This window comes from Asparagus officinalis, chromosome 7, assembly GCF_001876935.1.
Source record: "Asparagus officinalis chromosome 7, Aspof.V1, whole genome shotgun sequence".
In the NCBI taxonomy this organism is placed as follows: Eukaryota; Viridiplantae; Streptophyta; class Magnoliopsida; order Asparagales; family Asparagaceae; genus Asparagus; species Asparagus officinalis.
This window is the reverse complement of record NC_033800.1, coordinates 144,759,623-144,784,885: the sequence shown is the minus strand read 5'-3', so window position 1 is coordinate 144,784,885 and position 25,263 is coordinate 144,759,623. Positions and strand designations below refer to the sequence as shown.

The following is a 25,263-nucleotide window of genomic DNA, read 5'->3' as shown; positions in this document are numbered from 1 at the left end:
AACAAATTGCTCAAAAAATTCTTTTTTCTGTGCACCAAATAACTTCTTTTCAACCTTGCTCTAACCCTAAAAAATTGTATTTCAATATATATCAAAACACAAACCAAATCAGAACAGAAAACTAAAAACAAGCCCAAACCCGATTGGCGGTCGACCGCAGAAATCATCGCGATCGACAGAGCAGAAAGACAGAAACCAAAAATCAATTACAGGATTTGGCGGTCGACCGTCGAAATCGTCGCGATCGATTGGCCAAAAATCCAGAACTTGTACCAAGTCGTGCATGTTTCCGATCGACCGCCACTTGTCTCACAGTTGACCGAACAACACCAAAAATGATTCATGCGTTGTTTTTCCTGTTCTTCTCAACTGTTTTCACTATTTCTACAAAAAAATCATATCATATCATATTATATCATATCATTTTTCAAATTCCTTATAAACGTATGTGTAGGGTGTAAATTTTGATCTCCCGAAAACAGGGAACTTCGTTTGTATTGATAAGAACGGATTATTACAAACTAATAATCAAATGTTTACAACAGAAGCAGAGGGAATGCCCTCCTTGTTTAACGTGGGTTCCTCGGTGGCGATAGGACGCCTTGCTCGGTGCTCATGCCGAGTATGCTTCCCTTGGACGATCCGATCGAAGTTGCTGCCGGAGCTTCAGTTCTTAAATGAGGGAGCCTTTGGCAAAGGTCTAGGTTCAACCTTTGGGAGATTAACCAGCAGAATATGCAACAGCCAATCCCCCCTTCATGCTGGCTGAAGATGGGTTTTAATAGGCAAGGGATGGCATGAGCCATCCCTTGATTCGTGGGATTTGACCACTAATAGAGGTGAGGGAGTCAGCTGCCCTAGCTGTGGGATGTGACCACTCAGGGGGTCCTGTCAGCCGCTCTAGCTGTAGGATGCGACCACTTAGGGGGTCCTGTCAGCCGCCCTATTCTTGCTAGGTGAGGAGCGTCATGCTTTCTCCCTTGATTTGTGGGATTTGACCACTGATGTAACTGTTCTCATACTCCAAGTGGGCAGTTGACAGTGAGTTGGCGAGTCTGCAGCTTGGGTCTGCAGGCGAGCTTGGGTCTACAGGCGAGCTTACAGGCGAACTAGGTCTGCAGGCGAGCTTATGACTGCAGGCAAACTTGGGTCTGCAGGCGAGCTTGATCGTGCAGGCAAAATTCGAGCTGCAGGCGAGCTCCTGAGCATGGATCGAAGAATAGGCCGTAACTTTCAAACCGTAAGTCGGAATTGGACGAATTATATATGAAAATCGCCTATCTCGACGAGATGGAGCCATCCGAACCGAGCCAAAGGCTTCGGTTCGCTTCTTCCGTTTCGTCAAATTCCTTACGGTTTGGGAGATATCTTCGTTTTCCCCTTTTTATCAGTGTTTTTCCCCTTTTTGCTATTTCGGGCGAGGTTTTTAGCAGTTTTGTTCTGAACTTCTCTGGTAAGGATTTAAAGGTAATTTTTATTGCCTACAGTATGAGTTTAGAAAAAAATTCATGGACAAAAATACTCTTGATCAAAATTATTTCAATCATATCATATTACCTAATCTAATACTATTGTAAAAGTATGAAGGATGTTAAAACTTCTATTTTTAAAATATTCTTCAATTTGTGAGTACAATTGTAAATGTGTCATTTATATTCTTATGGTTATCAATATAATTTGGTGTTCTTCATGACGAAACAACAATATGAATACATACACACGTACATTGATGCAAAATCTAAATATCTATCCACTTATTTACTGTTGGATCCTGTATGCAATGCGCAAATCACTAGGGAGAATAGTGCTTTATAAAAATTTATTGCAAAATTGAAAATAACTATGCAGCGGAATAAGATTATATTAACACAATTACTCAAACCAGAAAAACACAATCGCAAACACGAGGATTTATCTTGGTTCTGTCTTCCCGACCTATATCCAGTCCCCAAGCAACCCACTTGAGATTTTTCACTATTCTTGAATTTCCTTATAAGAATAACTCCTGCATAACCTTGACAATGTCATTGCCAAAATGCAAACCCTTTCTCAAATCAAAGAAAGACTTTTATTCCCTCAAATCAGAGAGAACTTTTCCTCTTCCCTCAAACCAGAGAGAACTTTTCTTGATGAAGATTACAACAATCTTATAAACCTTGATGTGTAGTGATCTTAATTGATTTGTGGCTAATAGGAATTCTCAATATTTTGCCTCACTAAATCTAGGAATTTTGGACAATAAGGCTATAAAGAGAGTTTTTTTCAGAATTTTAGAGATTTTCAAAAGTCAAAGCATAATAAATCTTGTTTATCATCTTTTCAAATGAGAAAGCCATGCCTATTTATAGAAATCTTAGGTTGACATAAAGGGTTTGAAAATAAATTTGAAAACCAAAATATAACAGTAACTAACCAAAATTCATACACTTAACAGTCAAAAACTACCATTATAAGTCAACTAAAGTGTGGATAAGTCGACTGGCCAGAGAGATTTTAATTTTGAGCAAACAAGCTAGTCGGTCGCCTGCTATAGTGACCAGTCGACTGACCAGAAAAGCAAAATCAATAACACACACTAAAATGGACATAACTTCTTCCTACGACATCTGAATTGAGTGATTTTGGATGCGTTGGATGCGTATTTCAAATATCTACTTGATGAATCCAAAATCATCACAATACAATGCTCTTGTAATTTTATATAAAATTTCAAAGTTAATATGTCACTAAAACCTGTTACTTTTACTGCAGAAAATCTATGTTTTTATTAGTTCTTTTATAAATCGACTAGGGGTATCATTAGTCAAATAGGGGACTTAGAACTTATAAACTAAGTTATGTTTTTTTTTGTGTGTGCATCAAGGCTTTTAACAATCTAAAATAAAATAAAAGTTACAATATGAAGTCTAACTTTATCTTGATTTCTTTTCAGCATTGCTTGATCAACTTGAATGATGTAGCAGGATTTATCTTTTGACGTTGCAATAATCAAGTTAGCTAAACACACAATATATTTGTATCATCAAAACATACCTAACCAACATTCCTTATCACATACCGACTAAGTATCCATTTAATTACACCATCATAACACACCATTAATGTTCTTAATATCCTCATCAACCTTGGAGTAGAACTCCGCCAGAAGAGCTCGTCGGTCTACAAGATCTAATGTCATCCTAGAAAGGAGAAATGATCACCGGAAAAAGATAGGCGCGGAAGATGTTTTCACAGAAGGGAATTTCAAAAGGTAATAACCACCATCTCCATGGCCTGGCTCTATATATAGGCAGTTGGATCCCTAGCTGCCGGAATTTGAATGGCCGGATCAAACTTTGTCCAACGGTCAAGATTAATTCTTAGAATCCGAAGCGACACCTCAATGATCAAGGCGCAACCTACTTACCTTGAATAACCCACAATCTGCCATGAAAAGCGGAGCTGGGGCAGTCAAAAAGAATATGTGGTGACGTCAATCATGTAAAATCTGGAAAAACTTTTCACTTCCCTCATTTAATGCACACCCACGTCCGTCCAAAAGCTGCTCTCATTTCACTCGGACCCGGCCCAAGCCAACTCCAAGCGAAATGAGCCAACTATTATGGTGTTCTTAGTTGTCAAAGTACGGCCTTTTGCCAACAATGGACATGTGTCCCCCTGTGTGCACCGTTCAAATCAAATTAACGGTCAGGACCACCAAGGATCCTGACTTAGTCGACTCGCCTAGTCAACATCTCCTTAGGTCGACTCGAAGGGCGATACTTATCAGTTCTCTCGTCGAAGACGACTCGCTACGAGCCCACTCGACTAGTTATTCGACGCTACGCTGGGTCAACTCGAAAGGCGTTACTTCTCGACCAATGTAAAGGACGACTTCAACCTCGAAGCTCCCCCGCTGACAACGCATCGTCGTCATATTTAATGCTTAGCAGGTGTCATCATGCCTCTAGCCTCGATAGTCTTCATGACTCATTGAGCCACGTCGACACCGCCATACCCCCGATCACTTCACATTAAATGCTGAGGTGACCTCTCCTCCACTCGTCGACTGATACCTGTAAAGTAGGTGCTGACGTAGCCGCCAGGCCATACTCATTTGCCGCCATCCTGTACTCGGTCGAGATTACCATTCTACATTTTTCCACCGCTATAAATAGAGGTATTATTCTAAGCTATAGGAGAGATATATCTAAAAATTCTATTACACTACACTTTAGAACTCACAAGTTCATCATTTTCCCACTCAAGTCCATCAAATGACTTAATTGTCGTAGGAACAACTGGGGAACTAGTCCCCGTTTGAGTTGCTATTGGTGCAGGCTGAAGCTACTCGACTCAAAATTAGATATTTAGAGAAGTTAGCGGCCACCTAATCAACCTCACTCTCATTATATTATATGTTTGATTATTAACATCAACAAATTTTATTGTAGCTTATTCTCTCACCTGCTTACAAGTATTAAAGCTTACAGTTTTTCATGGAATAGGATCATTCTAAAAAAAATGATCTTTCATTTTCAATTTATACATAAACCACATTGAAAGTGTTTTTTACTGCAATTAACCACTTGAGCCCACTTTTTTGACCTGTTTGGATGGAGGGTAGAGAGGAAGAGGGGAAGAGAAATATAATTTTAACATTGTTTCAGAGTTACACTTAGTCACTTAGGAGGGTAGAGAAGAGGAATGATGAGAAAATTTGTGCCAAAATGTTACACCACAAATTGGGGGGTAATGAAGGGGAAGGGAAGGAAGAGGAATTTTTTCTGTTCCTTCCCTTCCCTAATGGTGTGTTTGGGAGTTTACTAAGGGAAGGGAAGGAAAGGTAAACAACGGGAAGGGAAGGGAAGGGAAGGGAAGAGAATTGTAATATGTTGTTTGGGAGTTGAGTAAGGTGAATGAAGGTGAAAGGAAGTAAATATATGTAAATTTACATAAATGACTTTATACTAATAACACATCAGGGGGGGGGGGAGAAAACCAAGTAATTTTACCCTCTGTTCCCCTTCCTTCCTCCTCTCTACCCTCCTTAAAAAAATTCCCAAACAAGGTGAAAGTTGTATTTCACTTCCCCTCCCCCTCTCTACCCTCCATCCAAACAGGGCATAAGTGAACTCCCAAACATACCATTAGGTTAATTTTTTCCTGTTGTGGTAATAATTTGGTTGCCAAATACCAAATATAATGGAGAGATGGTCCTTAATTGAGGTTAGATAGGATCAATTAACTTTAATCGTAAAGTGGGTCTAGGTGTTTGATCGTAACAAAAAATACTTTAAAGATGGTTTATGTATTACAAATTAAAAATGAAATGTGGTTTCTATATAATGACCTTATTTTAAATGTGGTTTCTAGGTAAAAAACCTACAGTTTATATACATGGTCATATTTTCACTGCTTTGTTTAATGTATAGTATGACAGTTGTATATTAGTCCTCCTTGACTGATAAAATCATAAGCATACAATACAATTCTATTTTGTTATTCGCTGGCACCCTTAATTTTTCTGTTAATATTTCTTTTATTTTTTTTGTCTCTACTGAAAACATCTAATTAATAGAATAATCACGGTACGGTCGCACCAAATCTCATTAGCTCACGGACGGGCCAAACAAACCACCCCGTTCAGATACCCCCTCGAAGTAACATAAACAATCCTACACCCACAAAAAGGACAAAATACAAGCAATTTTAGTCGACGCGCTCCCCTCTAATAAGCCCTCACTCAATACCGGCAATCCCCCTCTCTCTCTCATCAAACCGAAGAGGAGAGAGAAAGTGAACCGAAGATGGAGAACTCGGCGGTAGCTTTCGTAGCGCTGCTTCTGTGTGTCGGTGTCGGCCGAGTCGTATCGGACGCTTCAGATCACCGTTACAAAACGGGGGATCCGGTGCCTTTTTATGCTAACAAGGTCGGCCCTTTCCATAACCCTAGGTAAATTTCTTGAATCTGGTGAAAGCTTGCTAGATCTTAGATCATGTGTTGTTGTTGTTGTTGTTGTTCGATCTGAGAATGTCTATGGTTTAGCGAACTGATCTTTGACTTGACTTCGGATCGGGGAGGTTTTTTTTTATTTTATTTTATCAATTTTGGTTTTTTCGTTGGAGATTATGATTTGCGAATTGTGGCTTTAGTTTGTGAAGCAGTTATTATTACTTAGAAGCTAGGGAATCTCTAAATTTAGAGAGTGTTGACATTGTTTTTTCCTCAAATTTCATCGGGAGTAGAAAATTTCTTCTCTAAATTGCTGGGAGCTGAGATTTTTTTATTTTTTGGAATTTTTACATATATTTTGTTGGAATTGGTCTAGGATTTTTTTTTCCTTTTTTAAAATCAGGTTCCTATTAAAGCTCTTTGGAAGGAGATGGGGGATAATTTTTCATTGTCATTTGAGGGATTTCATGTCAAGTTATTTAATAATTGCTTTGCTCGAAGAAATGCAAAATCTTTTTGGAGAAACACATCCAAGCAGCTGAATCTTTCCACAAAGAAATTATGATAAAGGTGGATGGAAGGATTCAAACTTTTCCATTTGTGAACACCGCTTCATACTATGTTTTTGCTATGTGGACACATACGAGGATATCGCATACTTTAAGCTTACTGCGCTCATTACTAATGAAAGAATTCGGTGCGTTGATCCCAGTTGTTCAGCATTCAGTGGTTCATATAATTTGATATTTATTTTATTAGTGCTGTATACTTGTATATACTCTTAAGACTTCAGCACGGGAAATCGTATTTATTGCCCACAATGATAATGTACATGCACTAATTTTAGTTGTTTCATGTTTTCAGCGAGACATATCGATACTTTGATCTCCCCTTCTGTGCTCCAGGTTGGTTTCTGGTTCATATGCTACCCTTTATAGTCTTTATCTTCAATGCCACATTCTACTGTTTCTTGATTGGTGCGCCGATATATAACAGAGCATGTTCGTGACAAATCGGAGGCCCTTGGTGAAGTTCTGAATGGTGACAGGCTTGTTGATGCTCCTTACAAGCTTGACTTCCGAGTTGACTTGGACTCGAAGTCCATATGCAGGAAGGAACTGACAAAGGAAGATGTAGCTCAGTTCCGGAGTGCCCTCCAAAAGGATTACTACTTCCAGATGTATTACGATGATCTCCCCATCTGGGGATTCATTGGAAAGGTGGATAAGGAGGGAAAGGTTGATCCAAGTGACTACAAATACTACCTTTATAGGCACATCCACTTTGATGTCTCTTACAACAACGATCGAGTGATTGAGATCAATATCCATACTGATATAAGTGCAATGTTAGATGTTACCGAGGACAGAGATGTGGAGGTTGAGTTTTTGTACTCAGTTAAGTGGAAGGAGACTCCCACACCATTTGAGAAGAGGATGGAGAAATACTCTCAGTCTTCGTCAATGCCTCACCACTTGGAGATCCACTGGTTTTCGATTATTAATTCGTGTGTCACAGTTCTTCTTTTGACAGGGTTCCTCGCTACAATTCTTATGAGGGTTCTGAAGAATGACTTTGTCAAGTGAGTAATATTTAAAATCTTAACATTAGCTCTTCTTTTCCCCCCCTGGGTTAGGTCCTAGAATTAGCCATTATATTAGAGTATTATGGACTTTATTAAATTAGATTTCTTCTCATTGTAGACTTTTATTCCATAAGATGGTTTACCAGTTATTTGGCCAGAACATTCTTCAATTTACTTGTGATGCTGGTGTATCTCAGATTAGTAACCATTGCGTCGGTGAGAACTATTGTAATCTTGTCAAAACTCAAAACAGTTCATCATGGTCGAAAATGTGTTAGTACGGTTGAAATCCTACAGAGTTTGATTCGAAACTTCAGCATAAACATTCTACTAGAGTCATAGACATGAGAAAATAAATATCATGAGTTATTATAAATGAACGATAAATAGATAATTGCCAATCACGAAAATATTGTTAATGGGGAATGTTTTACTCCATTTTCTGTTATCTGGAGTGCGATGATTAACATTTTTTAATTGCATATTTAACTGAATTGTGGAGGCATAAGATTTGTTATTGTATCAAATATCAAAAGCATGTAGAGTGCTATTGGTCTTCTATATGATTTCTGGTACATAAAATACTCTATATGTGTGTGCATGTGTGCGTGTTTATGTATATTTGTATGTATATATATGTATGTATGTAAATATGTGTGATTCATTTAGTTTTTATAATTAGGTAGTAATTATTTTAAGAACATCTCTCTGTTATTTCTTATTGAATGCAGGAATAATTTCTGTTGTTTTATTTATACTCGAGTTACTTTTTGTTAGTTATGTAATGGGATGCGTAAGGCATGAACCAATTCATGCCATTTAAACAGGTAGACTTGTGCAGATAAAGCAGATGCTAGTTAGATGTAAGCCGTGAAATTTATAATTACATGAGTTGTTAGTTTCTTGAGACCCCAGACATTTATCATCAAAACATGCCATAATGTCTATTAAGGTTGATCTCCATGCTCCCATAGTTCAATGGAAGCTTAAGAACTGTTGAACACATTACATGATAGTTATCAAGACAGGCGTGAAGATTAGACATCTATTGTCTTGTTTGGAACTTCAAGTAGCTCATATTTAACTTTAACTAAAGATTGATATTTTGTATGCAACGGTTTTTTCATTCAAAATCTTCAGCAGGCCCTTATCAGTCAGAAACGGCTTACGCATAGCCTTATAGTCATAGTGATGTGGTAAACGTGCATGATATTTTCCCTTAACTTATACATTGTGGTTGCTGCAGTAGTGCGCAGAGTAGAAATGGAATATTAGGACTGATTCTGATTGCCCTTTTATCACATTTAAGCGAAAATTACTACTATGCTTAGACAGGTACCTTGGTATTATAATCATATGTAGTTATGGTTTGAAATATTACATTGCCAGAAAAGTTTATGATTTAATTCATGCCTTTGTGAGATGTTATTACGTATGATGCTTGTAGTGCTGGATCATTAGCTCATATTTTCTTCATTTTGTTCCACATCTGAAGATATGCTCATGATGAGGAAGAAGCTGATGAGCAAGAAGAGACTGGGTGGAAATATATTCATGGAGATGTCTTTAGGTACCCAAAGAGCAAATCCTTGTTCTCTGCTTGTCTTGGCTCTGGCACTCAACTATTTGCCCTGTAAGTTCCAATCATCGTGAAGCAAGGTTATTTTTAATCAGTTTATTATCATTACTAAATGTTATATCAGGGGATATTAATTCTTTGATTTTTAATATAGTCAACTGAATTAAACTTAAAGTTCTACGAGACTGTTATTCATTTTTCTGGATGAATCTTACTCATTCTTAGAATTATTGCAGTACAATCTTCATTTTCATTCTTGCACTAGTAGGCGTATTCTACCCCTACAACCGAGGAGCTCTTTTTACTGCATTAGTTGTCATTTATGCCCTTACATCGGGCATTGCTGGTTACACCGCCACTTCTTTCTATTGTCAGCTTGAAGGAACAAACTGGGTATGTTGTAGACTGCTCACTGTACTCACATATTGTATGTTGGTTTTTACATGACTTTCCAATAACTGTCAATTTTGTGATACTTCTTGACATCCATGAGGCATCTATGGGCTCAAATTTCATATTGATGGATTTTGCCTTCGTATCTGGCAGGTGAGGAATCTACTTCTGACAGGATGTCTCTTTTGTGGGCCTTTGTTCTTAACTTTTTGCTTCTTGAACACCGTTGCCATTGCATACAACGCTACGGCAGCTTTGCCATTTGGCACAATCGTTGTTATTGTTCTTATATGGACACTGGTAACCTCGCCTTTGCTTGTTGTGGGTGGTATAGCTGGTAAAAACAGCAAAGCAGAGTTCCAGGCTCCTTGTAGGACCACCAAGTATCCTAGAGAGATTCCGCCATCGCCTTGGTACCGTGGAGCTATCCCTCAGATGGCCATGGCTGGTTTTCTTCCTTTCAGTGCCATCTACATCGAACTCTACTACATATTTGCTAGTGTGTGGGGCCACAAAATTTACACGATCTACAGCATTCTCTTCATCGTCTTCATCATCCTTCTTATTGTCACTGCCTTCATTACTGTGGCATTAACATATTTTCAGCTCGCAGCAGAAGATCATCAGTGGTGGTGGAGGTAAGATAGTCTTTTCCTTACTCATAGGCTAGTGCACCTATGCATGTACCTGCACGCACATATGTATCCTTTTAATTTGTAAAGTTATGCTCAATTTATTGCTTCTGTTGTGTTTATTATCTGCTTGTTTGACTTTCGTTAAGTTTCTCCTTGCTGCATAATTGAGTTCTATAACCTAGGTTGTTTACGTGTTCGAACTAGTAAGTATATTCATTTTCTACTACATTATATGTTTATATTCATTCTTTTTTCTGGCCCTCGCATTGTCTGGTGGATCTGGGAATTCATATTTCCTTTTTTTTTCTTCCACTTTATATTTACATTTACTAGGTCTTTCCTGTCTTCATGATTTAGAAACCTCCCGTTTCAGTCTCAGACATTCTGTTTTAATTGTCCTCAAGTGTTTTAACCAATATCACTTATATTTATTTCTACTAATTTATGGGATGCAATATGCATTGCATTTTGGATAACAACAACAGAGTGTTTATCTCAAATGTTTGGGGCCAGCTAGATGAATGCTAGTCTTCTACTCACTTCTGTTGAGGGTTTCTCCTCTAAGATAATTATCATTACATTCTTCTTAACAGTTTCTAACCAAGTTCTCTTAGGCCTACCTCTAGTCCTTCTATCTTGATTAATTATGACTTTTTCCCTTATCCTAATTGGTAAATTTAATGGCCTCCGATGCACATCTCAGTGATCTCAAGCAATACCCTCTCATTTTATCCTCGCTAGGAGCAACCCCTAACTTCCTGTATACCCTCAGTTTCTAGCCATTCCCTAGTGATCAACGCGGAATTGGGCTTCCTTAAAAAGATGATGAGCACTGACATTTCAAGATACCAAAAAGGCTCTCTCAAAGCTCACCCAAACTTCAGAATAGGAAAATATAATAGGAAACCTGAGCAATTTGTTCAATTGTCAGAAGGGGGGGGGTCTGTTAATTGTCTGTTAATTGGGGGGTTTCCAGCTTAGGCATCTCTTGAACTTTACTGTAAAGCTTCTTAACTTGGATTGCTTTCTTTAATGGGTTATTGCAGCAGCAAATATATAATCCATATCAGGTCATGATGGTAAACAGTTTCTAGTCTCTGTGGAGTCTTTACATAAGAGTTATGATGGAGATTTCCCTGGAAATGTTTGAACATGCAATTTTCAATGACGGCAGTCACGGTGGTGTAATGTAACATGTAGCACTATGCCACCAGCAAACACTTGTACATGGAACCCATTTAGTGGGCAGCTACTTTAAACATTGCAAGCCCTTCTATCAGCAAGGCTTTTGTTCAGGTGGAAGCTTCTTGTGGCCATAGACCTGTGATCCCCCTAATCAATTGTACTTTTCATAATTGAAGAGCGTTTTGCACCTTTCTAACCCCTCTGAACTTTGGGCTGTCTCACAAAGTCCGCCATAAACATACCCCCCATGACCTACACCCGAAAAAGCCCCAAACGCCCACCAATGATAATGGATCAACGAGAACATATTTCGTACACGATGAAAATAATGGGCGGCGATGTCCTTAGGACTGCTAGGGCTCCACTGGGATATTTGAAAGTTTAGGGGAGTTCTGTTAAGGCACCTAAAATCTTTAAATTTCAGGAGGGTTTCGTGGGACCCCAGCCCAAAGTTTGGGGGGTTAGTAAATTTACTCTCATGAACGTACACAGAAAGTTAAACTCTCAAGTAAGCAGCCCATTTTTATAAATTAATTCATTGCAGGTACATTTGCTTGCCATGATTTGATATCTCTTAGGCATTCTTATTGATCTAATCACCCGGTGCTTATCCTTCTCTTTTGATTGCAGGTCTTTCCTATGTGGAGGATCGACTGGACTATTCATATACGCATACTGCTTGTACTATTACTATGCTCGATCAGACATGTCAGGTTTCATGCAGACATCCTTCTTCTTCGGGTACATGGCCTGCATCTGCTATGGTTTCTTCCTCATGCTCGGCATGGTTGGGTTCAGAGCTTCCCTCTTGTTTGTTCGCCACATTTATCGATCTATCAAGTGCGAGTAGCCGTTCAACCAAGTGTTGAGGTGCTGAGTTTTTACCTGGTTCTAGATGTTATCTATTGTTTTTGTTCTAAACAATCTTGTAACGATACACAATTTATAGAACAGTATATGTTTTGTAAGGCTTGTTTTTTTTCCCTATACAAACTGATTGCTAGGCTAGGTATGTACTATCTGTTGTGTATTTACAGACGCCAAGGGAGAGTTTCGGTTATGGGTTAATTGCCGATAGACCAACTGTAATATTGTTGTTTTGAACTTATTATCGCTCTAGTTTTATTTTGTAGATATACTTACCGGGTGACGTGTCTTTTGAGGCTTTTATCCAAAGAGAGAAAATTGTTTTTCGACAAATAGACGCCCTGAGGGTAGAAGAGACAAAAAAATTTCACTCATGAGGTGTATCCTAAAAAATAAAGCTATGGGTTTGTAAGTTCAAAACAATGGAACTACAGAGACGTCTGCTCACGATTAACCCTGAAGTTCATTGATTATGCCCGCTTTTATTGCGAACAATCTTGATTTTATTATGGGCTAAAATACCACATTCTCTAACTAATAAGATCTAAAAAGTGACATTGGGGACAACAATACCTGTAAATTAATGTGGTTGTCCACTTAAACTGACTCCGGTTGCCAGAATTTTTATGTGCAAGAAAATTATGGATTTTTGTATTTATACTATTCATATCTCTCACACTTACAAATTTACCATCAAAATTAAAATATTTGCATAAAAACCAAACTCTCTTTCTTTTCAACCTCTCTCCCCACACCTCTCACTTTCCTTCTCCACTTCTCTCCTCCACTCCCTTATTCACTTTTAAGGTAGTGTTTGAGGGGAGAGGGGGGAGAGAGGAAAGAAGGGAAGGGAAGGAGAAGATTGAGATGAGAGAATAGAGAGAGGTTACGATGAGGAACATGGGTGGATAAGGAGGGAGAGGAGAATGTGAAGGTGAAGATTTTGAGGAGGAAAGAGGAGAGGGAGTAAGAAAGGAGAGAAGAAGAGGATGAAGCAGATGGTGGAGGGAGGGAGGGAGAGAAGGAGAGGGAGTTTTGAGAAGGAGAAAATCAGTGCGGAAGTATTTTGGGAATGAGGAAATTGGAGAGGATGTGATAGATGGGAGGAGGAAGGAGATTATGGTGTGTGTAGGGTGGATAAACATTTTAAAATTTGGAGGATACATATATAAATATGAGAGATATGAGGGTATGCAAAACCTTATACTTTTCGCGGTCAAACCAAAAATTCAGCGACCGGAGTAGGTGTAAACGGTTAAGTGTGTCAATTTATAGGTGTTATTGTCACCGATGTCACTTTTTAGACCTTATTGGTTAGTGAGTGTCACTTTATAGTCTAAAGTGGTATTTTTGACCTTTTATTATGTCTACCTCAGTGAATGTAAGGTATTATGAAAGCAATAGTTCAGTCATTTGGTACTAAGTTTCGACCTATTTCGTGCGTTCTTTGTGGTATGTAAGAACAACGTAGGACTGTTCTCGCTGCTCGTCTCACCAAAATTGCTCCTCTTCATGGCTTAAAATCTGTGCTATCTTATGCATATTATTTTTAAACTATTCTTAATGCATGTATGAGAGCTTGAAATCAGACCATAACTCCTAGATTTTTAAATTTTTTTTTTGGTGTGTACTTGTATGCATGCCGAGGGGGTGTTGCCCGCAATACTTAGTGTATGCAGCTGGTGGAAGTAATCGTTTAAGAATACCTCTCATCTTTTTTGAGCGAAAATCGTGATGGAACTGAGGACTGCTGAAAAATATTTAAAAAAAGAATCTCTTGAAAAGGTATCATTTTCGCCATGCCAATCTTTCACGCACATAAACCCTTTTTTTGGGTTTCCTATGTTTTAATTTGGCATATTTCACAACATATTTCACACTCCGATATCATAAAGTAATTTTGTACGAGAGATTAACGTACCACAAACGTTTCCGATAAACTACACTGGCATACAGATGTTTAGTCTAAATGTTGTGTATTTTGTACATTATTTACTTTATATATATGACGACTCTATCAATCTTTCCTCCTTAAAAACAACAAATTTTCAAAACCAACCATTTTTAACTTTATTTTTAAAAATCGGTCTCTTTAACATTTATTTAGCATTTTCGACACAGTTTGGCTAAAACTGGGTCGAAAATGCTCAATAAGTCGCAAGAACTTCATGGGATTGAGAATCCCCTGGAGTTTAGCACAAAATTAATCATGTGGCTAATAAAAAATACTTCACGGGACCAGAAATCACGTGAAGATATTTGATAGGAAATTAAGGAAAACTTTATGGGATTTTCAATCTCGTAAAGTCTCTTTTGATTAGCCACATGATTAAATTTGTCCAAAACTTCACGGGATCCTTAATCCCGTAAAGTTTTAGCAACCTATTTAGCATTTTCGATCCAGTTTCAACCAGCTGGTTAAAACTAGATCGAAAATGCTAAATAAATGTTAAATGGGTCGATTTTTTAAAAATAAAGTTCAAATATGGTTGGTATCGGAAATTTGTCCCCTTCAAAAATTAGGGATACTTCAGACTTTTAAAGACCGTGGAAAGTCCGAGCAAATTCATACAGAAGCTTTTAAATATGTCACGCCACCAAGCTGTCACATATTTCTTCCATACAAAAGCAAATTCGCACAAAGGCAGTCCTACTGTATATTATCAGTTCTCGAAAATGGTTACTTTCGTGGAGTTGCTTATATTCCTCCCACCATCTGATGTATGCAAAAGGTTGAAACATAAACTAGCAGATATACACATTCGCAAAATTTATCGAACAAGAGACTACTACACTTGAACAGTAGTTGGGCTCAAGAAACAACCACACTTGAACAGTAAGCAATTGGGTTCACACATGGCGAAATATTCGACGCTATTATAGACATTTATGTATGTATAGATATTTTTCAATTATCAGCACACCGCGCAAAAAACTCAAAACATTGAAGGTTAAGGGTAACATACTTCAATATTCATCACAATCCAAGAGGAACAAATTTTCAAAACCATCCGCTTTTAAAATTTATTTTCAAAAAACGATCCATTTCAACCTTAATTTCAAAAACCGACCTAGTTGGTTGAAACTGGGTCGGTTTTTGAAAAAAAAATTCCTAAACTTCACGGGAGTTGAACTCCCGTGAAGTTTTGTTATGAGAAAAAACTTCACGGGAGTTGACGTTTGGGAATATTTTTTCAAAAACCGACCCAGTTTCATCCAACTGGGTCGGTTTTTGAAATTAAGGTTGAAATGGGTCGTTTTTTGAAAATAAATTTCAAAAGCGGATGGTTTTGAAAAATCCTCCCAATCCAAGAGCTTGTGAAGGAAATCATAGGAGATGCAATTACAGAAACAGGCCGTTGGAAAGCATGGCACATAGCACTATGTTTATTGAATTGCATATAAGCATGTCACCAACACAAATCCTGTTGCCCACAAATCAAATTTTACAATATAGGGCCTCAACTTCACAACAAGTCCCCCACCTAATGTGTTCATAAAGGCGAAACAAACTTCTTTGGTTAGCTCCTCAATTTTCCAGCTCAGAGGCTGACAGCAACAAGCAAGCTACTGCCAGTGAAGGTATTGAAAGCAAATGCATATTACAATCATTTCTCCTAAAGAAATCAATAAGTTTTCACTCCTCAAAAGGAAATGGTGGGGCCCATGTATGATACATGGCTTCATTCTTTGCCCAGGCCCTATTCTTCAGTATGTGAATTCTAACTTACCACACAGTGCAACCAGAACCCATGTAGTTCTATTGTTCCAGATAGACCCAACAACATTTGTACCCAACAACAACAAATGTTGATGTGATTGAACTTTTTTTTTGACACTCAGAGAAAGTGAACTTTTTTTTTGGGTGACAAATAGACCTCCCCAGGGTAAGAGAGTAAAAAGAACTCGCTTGTAACAATAGAACTACAAGGGGTCTACCGGCAACTAGGCGATAGTACAGGAGGTCCATCCACAATTAACCCAAAAATTTATGCAGGAAATCTATATTGCAGACAGTAGAGCACTCACTAAAGAGTATCAGCACAAACTAGAACGTACTACTATGAAGTATGAAACAAACTAAAATACAAAAATTACTTCCTAGTGAATCAGTAATGATATTTAATTACTCATCCGAGCGTACATTATGTTGTAAATCCTCTAAGATATTCAACCATAGGATAATAACTCTCCAACAATCTCTCTCAAACGTCAATTGTATAGCTTACCCACTTCATTCTCTATCGAGTTCTACCAAATCCTCTCCATCAATTTGTAAAATAGTCATCCACATGGATCGGGGATTATATAGCAGCAAAAAGTACATCTAATAGAATTTTACTAATTCCAGCTAAGGAATTGACGAGATAACGATAGCATGTTTCTTGAAGATAAACTCATTAAAGATGTTATTAATAATGATGACATCAAACCAGTAAAGATGAACATCAAACTATTAAAATAGTAGTTAGCTAAGATGAAACAAATAAGCATAAAAGTGATGATGGAAGCACTGCCTCGCCCTCTCGTACAGAGCTTATCAAGCTATTGCAGCGTTTGAAATTTTCGCAAAAGCTATAGCATGAAATGAATTCAATAAAAAAAATGTTCACTTAATTAATGTAAGAAAATGAACTTAGATTAAAGCCAAAAGTAGCAGTATGCTTTCCAAGAGGAACACTTTATAAGATTATTATTATCCACAAGAGCTCTAACATGTACTATTCAAGAAACAACCATAATAATTTTCTCAAAGAGTAGATGAGTATGAGAGAATAATAATACGAGCAAAACTAATGAGAAAAACTTTCTACCATTAATTGAAGAGCCACCTAAATTAGACAGCATAGTTCTCTGTTAAACTAAAGATTGCCAACAATAAACAAGCGACCATCACCGTCCACATTACTCAACACATCTACCCTTCAAAAAGACAAAAGCATGTAAATATGATCGGATGAAATTAAACAGCTACAACAGCAGTTACTCAACACTAAGGCCACATTTACCTGATAGTCACAAACTTATTAGTCCCATGTTTCGCCCAGAAAGTCCGTAAATCAATCGGATTTGAAAGATTATGCCCCTCTCCTGCAAGCTTCTCCAAAACTTTCTTGAACGCACCTTGGCTCATTTTTCGCCCAGCAATTCTAGCACCCCTCCTCTTTGCACTCATTGGGAGTGGATACATTGAAATGTTCATAGTACAACAGGCAGATTGCCATCCACCAAATCCCCATCTATAACACTGTTGCGGGTTTCCAGTGCAAGAGCACACCGGAGGTGGAATACCCGATAAGTCCAAATCTATTCCATTGATTACCAAAGCGGTACTCTTCTTAATCTTCCCTTTAGATATAGAAACATTATCTGCATCATCTCTACCATGATTATTAACCTTTTTAGGTTTCTTCTGCTTCGGAGATTTGATAGGTCGTCCTTGAGACCTCTTCTTCTTTGAAGGAGTGTCAATATGGTTATTAAAATTATCAACTTGCGGGATTTTCTCTTCTTTTGGTGGATTCGGAGGCTGTAGTATTTGAATAGTCTGTGATGCAGACGTATCAGGGATCATATTAAAACTTTGATGGTGATTCATAGGAAGAACATGAAGGATTTTGTTATGATCTCGGTTGTGATGGATCCAACTATCTCTAATGAAGTCCATAGGAACGGAAGGTTCTGCAACTCCGCAGTCTCTGTGGAGGAATCCTCCATTGGAGAGGAGAGGCTTGGTGTCACGGTCTTGTGCCACATTGGACATGAGTTGCAACCCTAGGCTTCCCTTCAAGGGTTGATCGAAGTAGCTCCAGTTCCGCATGTTTAGTCCTCCGTCGTCATCCATGTAACTCAAATGGGGAGTGTTGCAGATATCTTGATGAAATGCTTGGTGTTTTTAATAATTCTGATCACCCATCTAAAGAAATTTTCAATCGTTTTATGTTCCTGAGAAACAAATTAGTTTCTAGCTATGAATAAAAAGGAATGCAAGCACATAGCATATATAATATCTAACTAGTGAGTGCAAAAAAAAAACGAAAACAAACAAACAAACAAGCAAACAACTTTAGTGTAAAACCAAGCTTTAGAAGTGTTAACTTCCCAAAAGAAAAGAAATAAAAACTATATTTGGTTGAAATTGGCAAAAAGATTGGTTTGTTAACCAACCAGATTTTGTTGCATCATTCTATTATTGCAATTCTATAAAACTATTTCTCTAATAGACCAGTAACACACAAACAACTACCTGATCAAGGGAGGAAAAAAAAGGGGGGTAACTATAGTGAAAATGCAATCTCAAGTGAAACTTAAACTGCACAGTGAGATGCAGAAGACAAAAGAATGGAACTTTCATTGATTTTAATCAACCCGTGGGAGCCCATTTTGCTTCTTATACTACTAATGGAAACCTAACTTCGCCAGATGAATCATATTTCAGGTATTAGGATCAAATCAGCTAAAATGTAAGCATTCTGAACATAGTATGAATCAGGAAATTCTCCCTTTTTCAGCAAAATGGGATCAAAATAGAAACCTTTTTACCAATTTACGATAAAACCCACTTTGACCAAATGAATTATACTCAAAGCAAAAACAGTAAATCGGTGAACTGGGTGAAATTTGACAAGGAAATTCCAGTGCCAAATTAGCAGATCGTTGAGAATTTGGGTGTAAATGACGAAAAGATCAAAACTTTTCATCCGTATTTCGTCCATCTTGATCTCCCACCAAAACCCATTAATCCAATTTAAGTCCAGCCCAAACAACAAAGAGCAAATCAAAACCCCCAAAAAAGAGGGGAAAACAAAGAAACCCTAGTTTTCAAAATTGAGGGGAAACACGCAGCAACTGTCCAAAATCACCCTATTAATCCACATTCTGAGATTCATAAGGGAAGATTGTAGCTTCCACTGTTCAAAGGTGAGATCTTTATAAAAATGAAAAATTTGGGGGGGTGGAATCAAAAAAAATTTTAAAAAAAATGACGGAGCTTTCCTGTTATTTTCCCTAAATAATAATAATAATAATATAAAAAGTAACAAGAAGGGGAGACTTACTGAGGAGAGAGATGGCTCTCTAGGGTTCCTGATGGTGAGAGAGGAGAGAGAAAGATGAGAGAGGAGAGAGAAGGGGTAAGGTAGATTTTTTTATATATCTATCTATGAGACCTTAGTAAATGCGAATATTTCCAATAGTTTATAAAGTTTTTAAGGATATAAAGAATTATTTATTTCTTTTATTTATTTATGGGAGGCGGTCCAAAAGGAGAAACAAAGGGAGGCCTTGTCTTCTGGCAGGCTCACCGCGCTTGCTTATCTATTGCTTCAAGCATGAGGCATGGATCTATCTTATCGTACCACCTTTTGTTTGGTTTCAATTTTTAGAGGCAACCATTTTGTCTGTTCCTTTTTCTCCCCCCCATAAGTCTGATTTTTTTTTTTTAACATCTAATTATCTAATTACATTGATCTTAACATTGTAAATTGGAAAATGTCATTATTCTTGTTGAGGATCGACGTCGTCTTGTTTGGCTCAGAAGCCTGCTCTAACAGTCCGATCTCCTTCAACTGTGCACCACCATGAGCACAAAGGGGGAACCCACTGATCTACCCTACACAAGTCACTCACAAAGAGGAAAGGGGATTTGCACAAAGGGCTTGACGGGAAGAGAGGATCGCACAAAGGGTGAGAGCACAAAGCTCAAGTTCTCTTCCTCCTCCTTCCTCTCTTCTTCCCACACCGAGCTACTACCATGCCCTTCGACTTAAATAGAAGAAGGGGGCAGCCGACACGGGAGGGACAAGCTAGGGTTCGAATGGTAGGAGCCGGCCTACATGGTATGGGCTCCAAGCGGCGGCAGCGCAGGACACATGATGGAGAGGGGTCGGCTAACAGAGGGTTGAGTACCATCGGGTATGAAGAGAGGGATAGATGGGGCTAGGGCAAATCAAGTGGGAAGCTGGGCCACTTTGTAACGGGCCAACTTATTGGGACAACAAAAATAACAACAATATTCTCCCCTCTACCAGAAGAATTTTGATCAAATCAGAGCTCATGCGACTAGACTGTTCTCGTTCATAAACAACTTAGAAATTATATTGCCTTTTGTATGAAGTAGAACAATCGGCTCGTGTAAAGATTGTGCCGAGATGATTTGTATTCTCTCAAGAGATCGACGTATATATTGGTTACAACAACTGACCGTCTCCCTTCAATTGGAGTATTTTCTCTTAAGCACGTTCGATTTAGATGCTTGTCAATCTTATTATTATGCGTGTTAGTTTTGAGATATTGAATGTTTAGAAGATTTATATGGGAGAATCAAAGTTTTCGAGTCCAATGGAATAAATAAAGTTCAAGGAATGTTTCATGGGAAACAGTACATAATTCTGTGGTTTTTGTAAAGTGTACGTACCCTTTATTATTCTTTCTAAGAGGGTATTTTTATTTCCTTGTAAGACTATAGTCTAATTCGATAGATTCTAATATCATAGCAATACTTTTGGGATGCCTTTGAGGAATGTGTACATTTACGACGTAGTGTCATTTTTTATTTCTTCTAGGGACAAATGAACAGCATAATTCTCGCAATATCTAATTAATCAATACTATACTAATAAAATATAAATTTAATTACATATTTTTACCACATGGCAAATTGTTAGAGATTCAACATTTAATAACTAATATTCTTTTTATCCACGTTCTCATCTTGCACTACCCTCCACATCTTGAGAATCACTACTCTTTATCTTTCAATTTCCTATAAATCATTTATTTTGTTCCCTCTTTCAAAAAAAAAACTTATTTTTATCATCTCTCTTTACTCAAAAGCCTAACATTCATACAAGAATATTAATTTAGATGGGTAACAACTAGTACTCAATAAAGAGCTTTACTATAGAGACCCAAAATATGGGATCAATAGGGAGGACAAGTGAGGTGTCCCCCTCCTATTGGATAATGAGTTGACCATCATTAATGATGACCAACTCATTATCCAATAGGAGGAAGACACCTCACTTGTCCCCCCTATTAGTCTTATATTTTGGATCCTTGAGGAATTTTTTACTCATTAAATGAGAATATATATGTCATAGACGAAGATTAGCCCTTGACTTTTGTGCCAATATCTCGAGCGTCAACCACTAAGCCACTCGTATGGGTTACCTAGTACCTTTAAAGTACCACATCATCACTCATCCCACCCATATAGTAAGCAAAGTCTTTCCATCTTCTTTCCCTTCTTCAAGCTTTCTTTGTTATCAACCATGTTTCCTTTAAAATCTAACAATATTCAAATTTAACAACATATTCTTGATAATTCTTTTCAAATAATGCACATCTTTTTAAATTTAAGGGTCATTTACACTAAGAGTGGTGCTAGCTGCAGCCGTGATTGCTCTTCATTAATTTGCGCTGTAGCTAGGACATGACACATCTCCCTAATCTAGCCACAGCGTGAGGGGGAGCCACTCGTGACTATGGCTAGCAGTTCTCTTACACTAGACCCACAACAACTTTCAGCGTTTTGTAGTAAACCTCTAGCAACATTTAAAATCAAACTAAACCCCCAATAACATTTGCAACAAACCATGAATAACTTTTGGGTAGATTACACTAAACCCTCAATAATTTCAAATTTTCTTTTTAATGTTGTTTTTTGGTTTGAATTTATGGGGTTTATCTGCAAAAACATGGAAACTTATTGGGTTTTCTGCAATTCCAAAAGTTACTGGGGCTTATTACGATTTTGAAAGTTTTTGAGGTTTTACTGCAAAAAGCTGAAAGTTTTCAGAATTTAAGTGCTGATTATCCTAAATTTAATAACATCTTCTTATGTTAAGACCAAAAATCAAACACTTTTCATAGTTTCAAAGAACCCACTAATAAATCTCTCAAAAACGCATTGACAAATGTTGCCTTCTTGACGAAATAAATTTTATAGTACTCAAACAACGAGCCATTAGTATATTTTGTTTAAAATTCAAGGTTAAGTTCATCTGCTAGGAGTTATTAAAAAAGAGCGAGATATGGTGTTTGTTAGCAGGCGATCTGGGCTCTGCTAACCTACGCCTCTGCTGAGGTTTTAATGGCGAAGAAGAAGAAATCTAGTGGGAAGAAGATCCTTAGCATTGTTCTTCGAGTCCTGCTGATCATTTTGACACCAGTTTTGATGAAGATGATGAAGAATTTAGCCCAGACATTATGGGTTCAACTGGTCCTCGTGGTGAGAAGAAGAAGCTAATGACTGAGATTCTTGAGGATCAGAATCTATGTAAGTCTCCTCTTTCTCTTGGTAAAACTAATGGATCAGATAGAAGATCTTGGGTTGATGATCTTGATCTTGAAACTCCTTTGTTTTCTGATTCAAGAAATCCTAATCCTGTTCCATTGATTACTGATTCAACTAGTGAAAATCCGTTGGAATCTGAAAATTTTATTGTTCCATTGAGTTCTTCTTTAAATTCAACTGAAAATCAGGGAAATGTCAATTTAGATCCAGTTAGTGAGAAATCTGGATATGATTTAGTACAAGATGGAAATACAAGTAAATCCTGGGTGGGCTTATTTACTGATAATAGAAAACCTAGAAATGGATTAGAGTTGAATTATTTTCCATCAAAAGTTGATGATACAATGTTGTTTGATGATGAAGAGTGGAATGAAGGAGCTTCAATTTGGAAATTCTCCCTAGTTGGGCAAGTTTCTAGGCTTGCATGCTAAATATAAAGCCATGGAAAATTTTGTTAAGAAAGTGTGGACAAATTTGGCTAATCCTGAATTCTCTCTGCTTAAAGCTGGGTTGTTTCTCTTCAAATTCAAGAATGCAGATGATATGAATGATATTCTCACTAATGGACCATGGTTATTTGGTTCTAGACCTCTATTAGTGAAGCCCTCGTCTAATGGTGAAGATTTTGAAAAAAACAAAGGAATGTATTTACCCTGTTTGGATTCAATTGCCCGCTTTAAAACTTAATTTGTGGAATGCAAAAGGCATAAGCAAGATTGCTAGTATCATTGGCCGCCCCATCACCACGGATAAAACTCACAACAAATAGGCATAGATTAGCCTATGCGAGAGTTCTTATTGAAGTAAGCATGCCCTCTTCTCTACCTGATAAAATTCAAATCCAAGGACCTAATGGAACAAATTTTTACCAAAAAGTGATTTATGAGCATAAGCCAACATGGTGTGAATATTGTAAGCAATTTGGGCATGCTACAAAATTTTGTAGGAGACATCCTGTTGTTCAAAGTTGGATTCCTAAGCAAAAAATGAATAATGACCATACTGTTAATGATGAATATGTTGGAAAAAGCAGGTCTGATAATGATTGATTTGGAAAAATACAATATGGGATATGCACTAGCTTTGAAATCTCCAATTCTGAATGCCAAAGGTCAGAAAATCTGGTGCATGAAAGGGATGTTGTGATGTTTCTAGGAGAAAAGGATTCTGGCAGGAACAATTGGCAATTTGTGCAGGTTGTGCATGTTCTACCTTCCTCTAATGCAAACACCAAGCAAAAGGGATTACCACAAGCAATTGAGGGGGAAATAGTCCCAGGATACAAAGATTCTGGTAAGAGTAATAGTTTTGTACATGTTGTGCATGTTAAGCCTGTTTTTGAAGGAAATTCTAGCAGTTTAGTTCTAAATGAAATTTCATGGAAACAAATACAAAGAAGCAATAATAATGCAAAGTACTCCTTTGCTCCTCTGATTGATATGGAAAATGACATTGATCCCTCTACTTTGGATAGAGGAGGGCAAAACTAAAATGAATATGCCTTTTTGGAATGTTAGGGGACTAAATAAATCTCCTAAACAGCTCTTAGTTAAACAACATCTTGTACAATATCACCTTTCTTTTATTGCTCTCCTGGAAACAAAATTGAAGGATAGAAAATTACCTAGTATTACAAAGAAAATTGCTGGAAACTGGGAATGGTTTTCAAATGTGAACAATACTGGAACTGCCAAAATCTTGTTATTATGGGATCCAAATGTGTTAGACATCCATGTATCACTTTCCTCTCCTCAGCATATAACATGCATTGTCAAATCTAAAGATGGAAGAATTGATTGTATTACTTCATCAATATATGGTTTCAACCATTTGGAAGCTAGGAAAAGTCTGTGGAGTGAATTATCCCTTTTGCACCAATCTATTGGGAATACTCCTTAGCTATTATGTGGTGATTTTAATGCTATGCTCTCAAATGAGGAAAAACTTGGTGGTACAAATCTCACTGATACTGACACTGTTGACTTTAGTTTTTTCATTAATGTTTGCCATCTCTCTCATTTAAAAACCACTGGATGTTTCTACACTTGGAACAACAAACAAGACACTGCTACCAGGTTTTGGAGTAGATTAGATTGGGCTTTGGTCAATGACTCATGGATCCACATTTATAACTTTAGTCATGTAGAGTTTTTGCTTTCAAGCTTCTCAGACCACTCTCCTGCTCTAGTATCTATATATGATGAGGAAGCTAGAGGAAAGAAGCCTTTTAAATTCTTTAAAATGTGGACACAGCATGAAAAATTCCTTCCCACAGTTTCAGCTATATGGAAAAGCACATTGAGGGGCATAATATGTTTTCAGTTAAGAAGGAAGCTTTTAAAGACCTCAACAAGAGTCATTTCTCCAATATTAGCATGTAGGTTCAAAAAGCTAAATTTGCTTTAGAGGATATTCAAAAGAAATTGCAAGGAGAGCCTCTAAATTCCAGCTATATCAGTTAGGAAAAAAATCTCATCTCTTCATATAATAAGCTGTTGGCCAGTGAGATGTCCTTTTATCATCAGAAAGCAAGAATAACATGGAGTCTTCAAGGAGATAGATCGACTAGCCTCTTCCACTCTGTTGTTAAAGTAAATAGACACCATAATAGAGTTACAGTTCTCTATAATAATCTGGGTGTCAGAATTACAGAAATGGATGATATTGTGAATGAATTGATATCTTTCTATAAAAACCTCATGGGGACTGCTATAGCAACTGACAAACCAGATATCAATATCATTCACGATGGCCCCTGTCTGGATACAATTCAAGCTAGAAATTTAT

General features: G+C 37.5%; 2 protein-coding genes across 3 annotated transcripts; one reads left to right on the top strand and one right to left on the bottom strand.

Annotated features, from left to right (window-relative positions):
* LOC109848363 (transmembrane 9 superfamily member 3) lies at positions 5,725–12,395 on the top strand. Its single transcript, XM_020417820.1, has 7 exons — positions 5,725–5,935; positions 6,800–6,840; positions 6,932–7,517; positions 9,016–9,153; positions 9,336–9,492; positions 9,646–10,130; positions 11,943–12,395. The coding sequence occupies exons 1-7, from the start codon at positions 5,790–5,792 to the stop codon at positions 12,160–12,162; spliced, it is 1,773 nt and encodes a 590-aa protein (XP_020273409.1). The 5' UTR covers positions 5,725–5,789; the 3' UTR covers positions 12,163–12,395.
* Positions 16,974–19,355, bottom strand: LOC109849856 (protein Barley B recombinant-like). Of its 2 annotated transcripts, none has more exons than XM_020419739.1 (2): positions 19,238–19,355; positions 16,974–18,125 (listed from the first exon to the last, which is right to left on the bottom strand). In XM_020419739.1, exon 2 carries the CDS (start codon positions 18,022–18,024, stop codon positions 17,185–17,187), a length of 840 nt encoding a protein of 279 aa, XP_020275328.1. In that variant the 5' UTR covers positions 18,025–18,125; positions 19,238–19,355; the 3' UTR covers positions 16,974–17,184. The 2 variants fall into 2 exon arrangements, with proteins under 2 accessions (XP_020275328.1, XP_020275329.1); XM_020419740.1 differs by having other exon boundaries at positions 16,974–18,096.

Excerpts from the sequence above, each read along its gene's own strand:
- LOC109848363 (XM_020417820.1), top strand. The coding sequence starts at position 5,790 with ATGGAGAACTCGGCGGTAGCTTTCGTAGCGCTGCTTCTGTGTGTCGGT. Across the intron at positions 9,493-9,645 it reads AGCTTGAAGGAACAAACTGG|GTGAGGAATCTACTTCTGAC; the intron begins GTATGTTGTAGA and ends CGTATCTGGCAG. Across the intron at positions 10,131-11,942 it reads GATCATCAGTGGTGGTGGAG|GTCTTTCCTATGTGGAGGAT; the intron begins GTAAGATAGTCT and ends TTTTGATTGCAG.
- LOC109849856 (XM_020419739.1), bottom strand. The coding sequence starts at position 18,024 with ATGGATGACGACGGAGGACTAAACATGCGGAACTGGAGCTACTTCGAT.